Raw genomic sequence first — 12,601 nt, forward strand, 5'->3', positions numbered from 1 at the left:
AAATTCGGTTTTCATTAGATGAAATCCAGGAATTATACCTATGATTTTTAACTGTAATTTCTTGTCATTACAGCAATGTCATTCTAACTTTTGTGCATATCAATATGCACTGAAAATTAAAACACATTCTGCGCACAGCACACTAAATACTACAAGCTGCTAGCATCATAAATAATAAACATCATCAGAAATACATCCTGTAGTGAACTGGTTCTCTGGCATACATTGCCAAATTCTGTGAAAATGTCTTTGGATTAAATTACCTTGGCAATCAAAAACTGGAATTTACCAGTATTTTCCCCTGAAAAACAAACACCAATGTCCCTAATAAGCGTGCAGCTAGCAATTGTGTACTTTACTAAACCTAATGTTCTGTTTATCATTTTACATAGACTGTATACCTGAACTAAAGTTTGCATGTTATAGAGCACATTTAACATTTTGCCCATTACAGGCTCCTATTAAAAACAGGTGTGAGTTTTAAGAATTAGTCTGATGATCCATTTGTTATTCTATAGAGAATGTATGCATAATCTGAAGTCTCTCTCAGAACACAAATTTAAGTGCGTGTCCATTTTCTTTACTCTGTTCCAAAAGCTTACATTTTCATATGATAAATTAGAGAATATTTTGTCAGTGCTGTGAGGAAAAGCATTGTGTCAAATATATGGATGAATGCTGCAACATAATGCGTGAGTGGACCCCATCTAGCTCATCTAGAACACTGTGCCATTCGTCTATCTGACACACAAAAAAAGTCTGTGATGCAGATGGTGTTCCCAAAACTCAGGAATCAGCCAGGTCCTGTTCTTGCATCCTGCCCCACCTCTCAATTCCAAGCTGAAGAAAACAAAAACAGACTTGTTCTGCTTTTAAAACTGTAGCAGACTACTTGCTACAACTTATACCATGCTCAAAAGGGCTAATGCACTTCAGTGCTGCAGAAAAGCAGTACCAAAATGTATTTCTGCACCATCATTCACTAATGATTAATTGGTATCTCTTATTCATGCCCCCTAACACCTTGCACCCAGGACTGCTGCCCCCTTCACCCTCCCCTAGCTAGTACTGATCAGGCATGTAATGTAAGATCACTTCTGTAAGCCAGACTTGAGCTTTCATGTACAGGCAAAAAATTCATTCTGAGTGCTTGTTGATTGGCATATTTACAAAAAGATGAAACAATTTGCATATCTGTATAATAGACAATATAAATAACACCGAATATCTCTCAAGATGACTATACTAATGGGAATGGCAAATATCAACAAAAAGTTTTATGCCACATCATCTAAGGTTTCACCTGGTGACATGCAAAAGTTAGTAACTCATTTGGTTTTGGAAATATGTCTACATATAAAAATATTACACATTTTCATAACGTCTAGCAAACAGCCAGCCCATATAGTGTACTACACTGACACTAACTGTCTCCCCGATGACATTTCTCACCATGACTTTCAATTACATGAAGCTTTCTTAATTTTGAAAATACGAGTGTAAATATGAAAATCTAAATAATGTGGCATAATAAAGCATCTACAGCAGGACATCCTATGTTATCCATCTTAGTGTCATTTTGCCGGTTATACATTTGCCCATTCTAAAGTTGGTTATTATTACTTGGTGAATCCTTTTTCAGACTGCCTCTTTTTAATCGGTAAATCATTCAGTTAAGAAAAGCAACCCTCCTAAATTTCAGTACACCGTAAGGAGCTATGGGTGTTGAATACAAAAAGTTGCTGCAGGAGTGAATGAGTTAGCATCATACTAACCAGTGACTTTCGTGTGGATGAAAATTCAGTATAAACTATGGTCTATAACTGGCAATATAATTCACCCACAGTACTGTCCAGATCAGTGAACCTGGCCCCAGTTCATTTTTGGATGAAGAAAATCTACTAGGTGAATTAATCATAAAAAGAGGAAGAGAGCAGTACTTATTAACTGAAAAAAAAAGAAGTTATGTTCTTACCGTAACGTTCCATCTGTGTTGTTGATCTTCATTCATTCATTACTGATGGGTGTCGGTTCCACCCTCAGAACCGAGTCGGCCGTTATACCAAGCTCTCACCAGCCAAAAACCTCTCAAGCTAAGCTTACCCATAATGCTCCTCTCTCTATCACCTCAGATTGAGTTTGGCCATAAGAAAAAAGAAAGAAGCAGAGGCTTCATCTGAGCAACTACCCTATCATAAGGTAGGACCAAATCTGAACCTCCAGGAGTCTTTCAGAGGGGGAATGGCGGGTGGGTTGTAATGAATGAATGAAGATTAACAACACAAATGGAAGGTTATGGTAAGAATATAACTTCTTTATCTAATGTTGTTAATCTTCATTCATTCCTTACTGATGGGACAGAGTCCCAAGCTACTTTATTTCTTGGGAGGCCCTATGGAAGGATATTCCTGAGCACCATTGAACCAAAGGAAGCTCTCCCCCTGGAGACCAAATCTAATTTGAAATGAGTGATAAAGGTATGAGGGGTGGCCCATGTTGCTGCTGCACAAATGTCATCCATGGAAGCTCTTGCATGGAAGGTACCAGATGTTGCAACTGATCTGGCTGAATGCATTTCGACCTTAGATGGTAGAAGAGCTTTGTTTCATTGACAGATAAAGCAAATGCAATCTCTCAACCATTTAGATAGGGTCGTTTTGGAAAAAGATCCTCCCAGTTTTGATCCTGAGAATGATACAAATAATAGATCGGATTTTCATAGTGATTTAGTTCTGTCCAAATAAAATCACAATTGCCTATGCACATCAAGTAAATGCAGTGAGTATTCTCATTTGTTAGAAAAATTTGGAAAGAAAACTGGCAGATCAATTGTCTGATTAATAGTCAAATCGGAAATAACTTTGGGTAAGAAGGTGGGATTAGTCTGGAGTGGTACTCTGTCTTTAACGAAAACCATGTAAGGACATTTTATGCACAAGGCTTGTAGTTCAGATATTCATCTTGCTGAGGTAATAGCTACCAAGAACAAAGTTTTCCAGGATAAAAGTGTTGTATCACAAGTGGCAGCAGATTTGAAAGGATGATGAGTCAACGATTGTAGAACTAATGTTAAATTCCAGGGCTCGATTGATTCTTTAAAGGGAGGCCTAATGTGTGTAACACATTTCAAAAACATCTTACAAAGATGATGCAAAATCAATTATGAATCCTGGAAGCCATTGTGGAAATTAGAGATAGCTGCCAGGTGCACTTGAATAGTTGAAGTTGTAGCTCCCGAGTGGAGGAGGTTTGATAAATAGTCCAGTACAAAATCAAGTGGGTCTGAAAATGGGTCTATTCCCTTCCCTCAAGACCAAATTATGAATCTTTTCCACTTGCTGAGGTAAAGTTTCTTGGTGGATGGTTTATGAGAAGCCAGGATAATGTCATGTAGAGGGGAGGATAGGTTATTTTGCCAGGTGATTACCGGAAGTGGAGGAACCAAGCTGTCAGCTTGAGGCTTGATAAGTTTGAATGCATCAACCCTTGTGGATGAGACAGCAATTCTGGAGTTGGATCCAGAATCCATGGTTGATGTAGTAGGTGAGACCAAAGAAAGGGAAAGCAGACTTGTCGAGGCCAATAGGGTGCAATGAGGATTACTCTGCTTCTCAACCAAAGAGCCTTCTTTATAGAAACTGCGGGATCAAAGGAAGAGGGAGGGGAAGCATATAGCAGTCCTGTGGGCCAATCATGTAGTACAGTGTCCCTTGGGGACTGTCCTGTGGGAGAATTAGGGCAAAGTAGCTGCTGCATTTGTGGTTTGTGGGGGATGTGAATAGATCGCAACAAGGCTAACCCCAGCGACTGAAGATCTTTACCACTATGATAGTACTGAGGGACCACTCGTGAGGCAGGGGGATAGATCTGCTCAGTTTGTCTGCAATCACGTTAGAATCCTCGGGAATATGCATTGTTATCAGAAAGCGGTTGGAAGCTATCACCCATTGCCAAACTCTCATGGCTTCTCGACACAATGGGTAGGACTTGGTACACCCTTGTTTGTTGATATACCAGACTACAGCCCTGTTGGCTGACTGGATAGCAACCATCCCTGATGGGAAGGCAGACTGGAATGCTTGCAATGCTAGAAGCACTGTCTTCAGTTCGAGAACATTGATATGCAGTTTGGCCTCCATGGGTGACCAAGTGCCTTGGACTGTCTTTATTTATTTATTTATTTATTTATTTATTTATTTATTTATTTCTGGATTGGTGAACGGGGAGGTCCACTGGGCTCAAAGAGCCCGTTTTCAGTGGAGGCCGGGGAGAAAAGCTCCATAGTACAAAGTGTAAACTACATAATTCAGAGTACATAGTACAGAGAAAGGCTAGATAATTCAAAGTTAACAAAATACAATACATAGTTAACAAAATACAATACACAGTAGCAAAGAGGTGCAGTAACAACTTGTAAGTATCAAATAGCAAACTAAGAACAGTTAAATTGCAACATATATACAATATATAATACATATTTATATGTTTGTAGGTTGAGAACAGTAGTTTAGAGTAGAATTTGTTCATTGGTTAGAAATGTCAGATAGTGATTTGAAAGTAGTTATCGAGGGATAGATCCCTGGTAAGTAAGGAAAAAATGGGACTTTGAATGTGATAAAAGTGATCATGAGTTAAGGAAGTTGGGTAGGTAGACAGCAGTTGCACTTCCAAGTATGGGAGAGGTAGGAATGGAGCTGGGTTTTGAAGAGTTCAAAGTTTTCAGAGATTCGTAGAGATGGAGGGCGAGAGTTCCATTTTTTGGCTAAGGTAAAGGATAGAAGTAGCTGTCCAGTGGGACAATTTGGTTTATACACTGAGATTAGGTTTTGGTGGGCAGATCTTAGGGGTCTGTGAGGGGTGTAGGAAGGTAAGATGTTAGCAAGTGCTGGACATGTATTAGGTTTGAAAATAAGCTTGTGGGCTGTACAGAGTTGGATGTAGTCCAGGTAATTGGGAAGTTCTAGCCATTGCAGCTGGTGGAGAGGTATACAGAGGTGAGTAGAGTATTTGGATGAAGTTGCAAATTTTGAGATTTTATTGTAGCAGGTTTCCAGTTTAAAAGAGTTGGGGGAAGATAGATTGGTTAGTAAGGGAGCACCATACATCAGGAAGGGTAGTAAGTAGGTTGAGGCAAGGGTCTGTTTAGATGAGGGAGAGAGGAAGTGTGAGTTTCTATATAGCATGCCAAGTTTCTGATGGGTTTTCTTAATATTTAGTAGAATATGAGTATCAAAATGTAGTTGCCCGTCAATAGTAACCCCAAGAAGTTTGGCAAAACAAACAATTTCTATAGTGGAGTTAGCATGGCTGGTAATTTTAAAGGAGGATTTGTCAAGAGGGATAGATTCTGATGGGGAGAATAGTAGGATTTTAGATTTGTTGGCATTTAGGGAGAGATGATTTTGAAGCATCCATTTCTCAGTAGTTGAGAAAGCAGATTGAGGTTTAGTTTGAAGCTCAAGGAGGTTGGAGGCAGAGCAGACTAGTGTTGAGTCATCTGCATATTGTACTATTCTGGTGTTGGGAATTGATGTGTGGAAGTCATTAATGAAAATATTAAAGAGCATAGGACCGAGTATGGATCCCTGGGATACCCCGGTTGGGGTTGGAAGGAAGGCAGAGGTACCAGTTTTCCATTTCACAGCCTGGGATCTATCAGAGAGGTAGCTGCTAAACCAGGTAATGGTGTTTTGAGAAAGGTTAAATTTAGAAAGGTGGTTAAGAAGGTGGGTATGGGAGATAGTATCAAAAGCTTTGGAGAGGTCGAGGAGGACTGTGGATACTAGATTGCCGGAGTCACGGGCATGGTTTACTATGTCTAGAAATGAAAGAAGAGCTGTTACTGTGCTATGGCCAGGATGGAACCCATGTTGTGTTGGGGTGAGGAGTTGGTTATTTGTAAAGAATGGCATTAGCTGGAGGTGGATACATTTCTCAAGAATTTTTGAGATAGGAGATAGAATTGCTATGGGTTGAAAGTTGGAGTAGTTATTGTTTTTGCCTCCTTTGTGGAAGGGTAGGATAAAGGCAGTACGCCATAGTTTAGGGACATATGATTCCTGTATGGATCTATTGATGAGTATACTAATGGGAATGGCAATTCTGTGTGCTGCTTGTTTTAGAAAGATACAGGGGATGTTGTCAGGGGCATTGGAGCAAGTCTTAAGTTTAGAGAGAAGTTTTTTATGTATGATGTGGGGATGGGTTTGAGATGAAAAGTAGGAGGAGTGTTTAGGATGGTAGATCGGGGAGAGGATTTGAGATGGGAGGAGGAGTTGTTGTTAGGGAAGGTTTTGTTGAGTTCTGCTATCAAGTTAGTAAAGAATGAATTGAACAGTGTAGCTATTTCTGTGTCATGTTTGCTAGTGTCGGGGCAAGGGTTGTTTTTGGTGCCTGGATTAAGAAGGGAACTGATGGATTTCCAGAATTGTTTGAGGTTTGTGGAATGAGTAGTCTGGAGTTTGATATAGTATGATTTTTTATCCTGTGTAATACATTTTTTAGCTAGGTTGCGGAGTTGTTTATATTTAAGAAGGGTGTAGGGTGCTTATTACAATGGTAGAGTTTCCTGGTCTTATCCCTTTGTTGCATGAGTGTTTTGGTATCTTTAGTAAGCCAGGGGGCGGAATTGGTTTTTAAACGTTTTATTCTTGGAGGGGCTTGGGAGTTAAGGGTATCCAAGAAGGTTGAGTTGAAGAATTCAACGGCATCATCTAGAGGAAGAGTTTTTAATTTATTCCAATTTATCAGTTTGAGGGAATTGGAGAAAGCTGTGGGGTTAAAGTTTGTGAGATTCCGAGTATGGATATATTGGTGTAGGTGTGGAGAGGAGTGGGTTGCTCTATGGATGAAGGCTGGCAAGTGATCACTAATGGAGTCTGGTAAGGTGCCAGTGTGGGAGATTTTATTTGGGTGGGAGACAAGGATCCAGTCTAGTATGGAGCCTGGGGGGTTATTTTTATTGGGTCTGGTAATAGCATTTGTGAGTTGAGAGAAATTATATAGATTGATTGAAATGGTGTTTTATTACTAGTGATCTTATTCAAGTCAATGTTTACATCTCCTAGGATGTATGTATGTCTCATGGCTGATATGAGATATGGCCCAAAGAAGGATTTCCTCAAGTGTATTAGTATTGTTTCCAGGGGGGATATAGAGGGCTATAACACAAATACTTTTATGGTTATTTAGTTTGAGGTTTCCTATGACTAGTTCAATGTTGTTGAACTGAGGAATAGGATTTTCATAGGGAGTAATGGAGAGTAGGCTAGAGTAGATTAAGGCTACTCCTCCACCTTTCTTTTTTAGGTGGTCATGTCTAAGAGCTTGAAACCCTGGCAGTAAGATTTCAGAGTCCAAAATATTGGGTTTTAGCCATGTCTCAGAGAGGGCTACTATGTCAGGTTGTGTATGGTATAGCCAAGAGTGAAAGTGGGCTATTTTGTTTCTTAGACTTTGGGTATTAATGGTCAGGAGCTTGAGGTATTTAGGGTTGGTAACATGGGTGGTAATGGGGGGAGTTGGATTGCTGCTGCTAGTTGGTCCTGGGTTGGGGTGTATGTCTCCTGCTAGGCATAGGTAGTCAAAGGGGAATGAGAGTAGGGGTTTAGATTTACTCCTGGAGTTTTGTGGGAGGTACAATAATGCTTTGGGAATATGATGTTTCATTGAGGAGGATAGGAGATTTAGTTTGAAGAGGAGAAGTGGATGAACAAAAGAGGGTAATATTGAGTGAAAGTGAGTTGTGGTAGAGTGATGATTAGTGTTAGGGGAGATGGTGGAGTGATGAGGGGATAGGAAAGAAGTGGTAGTTTGTAGGAGGTGTAGGAGGTGGCATGGTATAGTCTTATTAGAAGTAGTATGTTGAGGGAAGGGAGGAGAAGGGTGTGAAAGGGCATGGTAAGGTTTAGATATAAATTAATAGTTGGGGAGTAGGTGTTGAGGAAGTAGTTGGATGTAGGCGAGTATGGTAGAGTAGGAGGGAGGTGTATAGAAGTGTATACAATGCTTTAAGGTTAGGGAAGGGGGGTGAGAAAGTATTGGTGGATGCTTTAAGGTTAGGGAAGGGGGAGGGGTGAGAAAGTATTGGTGGATGGGAGGGGAGTGGATAGTGAGGAGATGTTAATGCACTGGATTAGAGAAGTGGGAGGGGATTTATGGCTAGGAGAAGTGTAGGAGTACTGGGGGTGGGTGAAATTTGGGGGTAGGATAGGGGAGCGGAGTGAGCCTGCAGGGCAAACGGAGCGGGTTAGAGCAAGTAAAGGAGAAATTCCAATGACAATCAGTAAGCAGTAGACTTCTGAGAAGCCCTTGGAAGTTCCAGGAGAGTGGGGTATGATAGCTCAGCTGTAGAATTGTTAAACTTTGTTTTCCTAATGTTAGTTTCACGGTTTGTTTTCTATTTGTTTCTAGGTGGAAGGGCTGCAGACCTGCAGTCCTCTAGCATGAGCCACCCCTGCAGTTACAGCTAAGAAACTAAATTGTAGACTAGAATTTAATATGAGAGTGAAAGGATAAGGGATACAACACAAGCCTAGTGTAGTATGCCACCAAGTGGCCAAAAGGTAAAAATTCAGTTAAGCTAGTGAAATAGAGAAAGCTAGAAAAGAAGGGTCAAGTAACAGGTGCAATGGAGAGAACACTGTATTCCTGTGGGATAGAGCTGGGTATGGCTGCTGGGTGCCTGGCTCAGGAGTGTGACTAATACAGACACTAGTTTATTTTGCTTTTTAAAACAAATTCAGCTTCACATTTTGGTCAAGGTGTCACACACACTTTTCCTGAATCCTTTTGAAGGAAGGAGTTAGATTAATGGTCGACAGGTTTCCTTAGGGATTTAGATGAGCCAGTTTAGATTTTTTTGAAGGGGTCCTTGTAGACCAGGCAGGAAGGTTCTCATGTCTTAATGCAGGCTAGGCCATTAATCTAGGTAGGTCAGAGAGAAGAAAACAGATTTATAGTGAAAGACGGTAGTATTTTCAGTCTTAAGCATATACAGTTAGTATGCAGCAGAGATATTTCTGAGATTAAAGGCACCTTAAACACATTCACATACTGAATTAACAACACTGCACGCAGGAATACTACTGTAGCTCTGTCTGTGAGTTGTAGGCTCATATTATATGCTAAACACAGCGATACAAAAATAAAGGAGATGCACAATACACGTTTGTTAGGCACAACCAGGCAGTATAGAATCTAAAAAAAAACTTTAAATAGCCAGTTATGTCATTTTTAACACAGGTGAAAGTTAAATGAGCATTCAAATACTTGCAACCCCTTGATGTAACCCATTTACTCATAACATGGAGGCACACTCAATTTAAGAAATCTTGTTTAGAATAAAAACAACCACAGTACAAGTAACGGCCAACCAAGTTAATTCGCAACCCCAAAATGTATTCCAAGTTTGCTACTCAGCTAGTAAGCACAGCCTATGAAATAGGATCCAATAAGGAAGGTGATATTCCAATTTAACTCAAAACTAGAGTTAATCTTAACCCTGCAGAGTCCCAGAGCAATTCACTTCAGTTAACAGGGAATCTATATTCATGAAGCAGGGAACTGGCTATGTATATATCCAACAGTGTCCTTTCACAGATAATTTTAGTCAAGATATGCTAAGCAAGGCCCTAAATTAAATTCTAAGGGTGCCGGACCTCGGGTGTAAGTGTAAGCACTTCAGATTACTATGAAAACACATGTAATCTAGTGTGAATGGGGTTACGCTACATCCGGGAGTAGTCTAATTGAAGATAATAGCCCCAATTAAACAGTTGCTGCTAGTAGTACTACTCTTTCACAAGTCTTTCCCTGGAAATGCCCCCCCCCACCCCCACCCCATCAGGGAAGCATCCATGGTCACTATAGCCTTGGGCTGGGAGGGGGAGAAAGGACGGCCCCATAGGACTTTCTCTGGCTTCATCCACCAAAGTACGTCTTGTTTCTATTGATTTGTTACACAGATCTGAAAGAACATAGGATGAGTCAAAGGGGACCACTGCATTAGTAAAAGCCACTGGAGAAGCCTCATGTGTAGTCCTGCCAGGGTAACTATCATAATCTTTGCTGTCATAGATCTCAATAGTTGAAGAACTGCCCGAGCTGGAACTTTGTCCTGAGAGAGTATCACCTGGATTTGGGATCTTAATCTTTCTAGCCTGTGTAGTGGGAGGGAAACTAGGCAAGAGTGGATGTTGAAAGTTTCCCCTATGAATTCCAGAGTTTGCAAAGGGGTCAACTTGCACTTCTCCTCATTTATTGAGATCCCTAAGGTTGCTGCTAGTTGTAGAGTATAATGTAAGACTGTAACCAGTAGACGCTTGGTGAGGGCAGTAATAAGCCAATTGTTTAAATACAGAAACACCCAGAATCTTTGCAGTCTCAAGTGAGCTGTTACCACTGCCATGAATTTGGTGAACACTCTGGGGGTCATAGACAGACCAAAGGCAGTGCTCGGAATTGGTAATGATTGGCTCCTAGCCAGAAGCAGAGGAATTTTCTGGAGCATTTGTTCATTTTTATGTGGTAATATGCATTCTGAAGATCTACTGAGCACATCCAATCGTCTTTCTCCAGAAACGGAAGGATAGACCATGACCATCCGGAATTTCATCTGTCTGACAAATTTGTTTAGGATGCTGAGGTCCAAGATTGGCCTCCAGTCTCCTGTCCTTTTTGGGCACTAAAAAGAACCTTGAGTAAAATCCAGGTTCTGTCTGGGTTGGTGGGACTGTATGGATGACTCTTTTTTGAAGCAGCTTTTGAATTTCTTGTGCTGCTACATCCCTCTGACTGGGTGGAACATCCGGGATTCGCCTTTGCAGCCTCAGATAAAGATCAAAGGGGTTATGATAACCTCTGGTAATTATTGTCTGCACCCAAGAATCTGTGGTTAAGGATTGCCAGGCAAAGTGGTGTAGAGAAAATCATCCCCCAACTGCTTCCAGAGGTAAGCAATCATGCCATTCTTCAGGAGTGCTGATAGGGCTGTCCAGAGAAAGAATTTCTGGATCCCCCTCTGCCTCTGAAGGGACATCTTCCAGATGAGTTTCCCCCTCTGCCCCAGAGAGCAATCTCACCACGTGTGTCACGGAAAGGACCCTGGGCTTTCTAGTACCACATTTTTCCACTCCTCTTATTCCTAAAGTAGGATCGTTGGGGGGTGGAAAAATGTACGCCCATGGCAGACAGGGTCTTACCATCCTTTTCACACCTGGCTAAGGTGTCCTTTACCTTTGGACTAAAAAGGGAAGAGGCCTCCATGGGAGCATTGAGAAAGGAAGACTTAGAGGGATCCGTGAAATCACATAGGTGCATCCAGGCATTACGCTGCTCTAGCCACCCCTTCAGCAGTATGGGAAATCAACTGCATGGACAAGTTAGAAATAGATTCCAGGGTGGCAAGCTATGAGGCAACTTTGTCACGTACCTCATCAGGCACTGCTCCTGCCAAGGGTTTCGAGAGTTCTGATATTAAGTCTTTCTGAAGCCAGGTAAAATCTGCCAAGTAGTTCAAGGGCCAAATGGCAAAGGTTGCTGTAGAGTATATCCACTTCCCTAACCTGTCTATCACCCGAGACTCCCTGTTAGGGGGATGGACAGTAGGGCTCTCTCTGGTAAATGCCTTCTTAGTGGCCACTGCTACCACCATAGCATCTACTGGTAGGCCTTTGTACCAGTGTGGGTTGCCCTCTGGTGGAGAAAGAATTTTGTCTGGTCTCCTAGGTATAGGTTCAATGGTGTCAGAACTCCTCCAGGTGTGCTGCACGATGAGCTGAACCAGGTCATCTATAGGTGGGGTCATCCAAGAAGTAGAAGGTTGAGCACAGAAAGCCTGCAAGAACACAGACTCCTCAAATGAAGGGTTGGTGGGCTTCCAGTCTCCCTGCTGCTTTAAAATTTCTAGTATGTCTCCAAAGGAGACATCCTCAGGGGGAAACCATTGAGACCCTTCCCCTTCATTGTAGTCTGTGTCTTTGGTAAGGGACTCCTTGTAGGAATCCATGTGCTTCCTCTTGTATGATCTCTTGTGAGGAACCTGCTCAGTGGGAACATGTGAGGAGGACTCTGAAGAGTGGGTACCTTGTGGAAGGGTGTCTTGAGGTTTCCATGCCTGGTGCCCCAGAGTAGTGGACTGTGTCAGCTGCAGTTCAGAGGAAAGATATATATGGCTCTCTGGTGCCGAGGGGACCAGCTGAGTGCCTGCAGAGGCAAGTGCCCTCTCCATCACCTGGAAAGCAGGCCTGCCCAAAGAGAGATGGGATCCCGGAACTGAGAAAATCAACCTCGAAACCATGGTCACACCCTGCTCTGACGCGTCCACTCCCAGAGAAGGAGCCATGAGAGGACTCAGTTCCACCAAGATAACCAGAACCCTAGTAGATGATGCCATAGAAAAAATAGGTGCCATACTAGGGAACATGGTGCCGGCAGACCAGTCTCGATGCTGGGGATGGCTTGGCTCCGAGTAAGTAGATGTCCATAAGGTAGGCTCCGGAGCCATGGTAAGATCTACCAATGGAACTGAAGCAGCCAGTACTGAGTTTGGCGTCGGTGTTGAGGGCTCCGATGCCTCCAAGGAGGTCGAAGAAGGAATATG

The 12,601-nt window shown here is 42.0% G+C and overlaps 1 protein-coding gene across 1 annotated transcript in view; it reads right to left on the reverse strand.

Moving 5' to 3' along the window:
• LOC122801984 (CAP-Gly domain-containing linker protein 1-like) overlaps nucleotides 1-12,601 on the reverse strand; it is a 141,151-nt gene that overhangs the window by 22,768 nt on the left and 105,782 nt on the right. Inside the window, exon 7 of the mRNA XM_044071756.1 lies at nucleotides 11,432-11,836. Coding sequence (XP_043927691.1) covers nucleotides 11,432-11,836 — 405 coding nt within the window. The remainder of the gene's footprint in view (nucleotides 1-11,431; nucleotides 11,837-12,601) is intronic.

This window comes from Protopterus annectens, chromosome 1.part0, assembly GCF_019279795.1.
Source record: "Protopterus annectens isolate FY-2018-M chromosome 1.part0, PAN1.0, whole genome shotgun sequence".
NCBI lineage: Eukaryota > Metazoa > Chordata > Ceratodontiformes > Protopteridae > Protopterus > Protopterus annectens.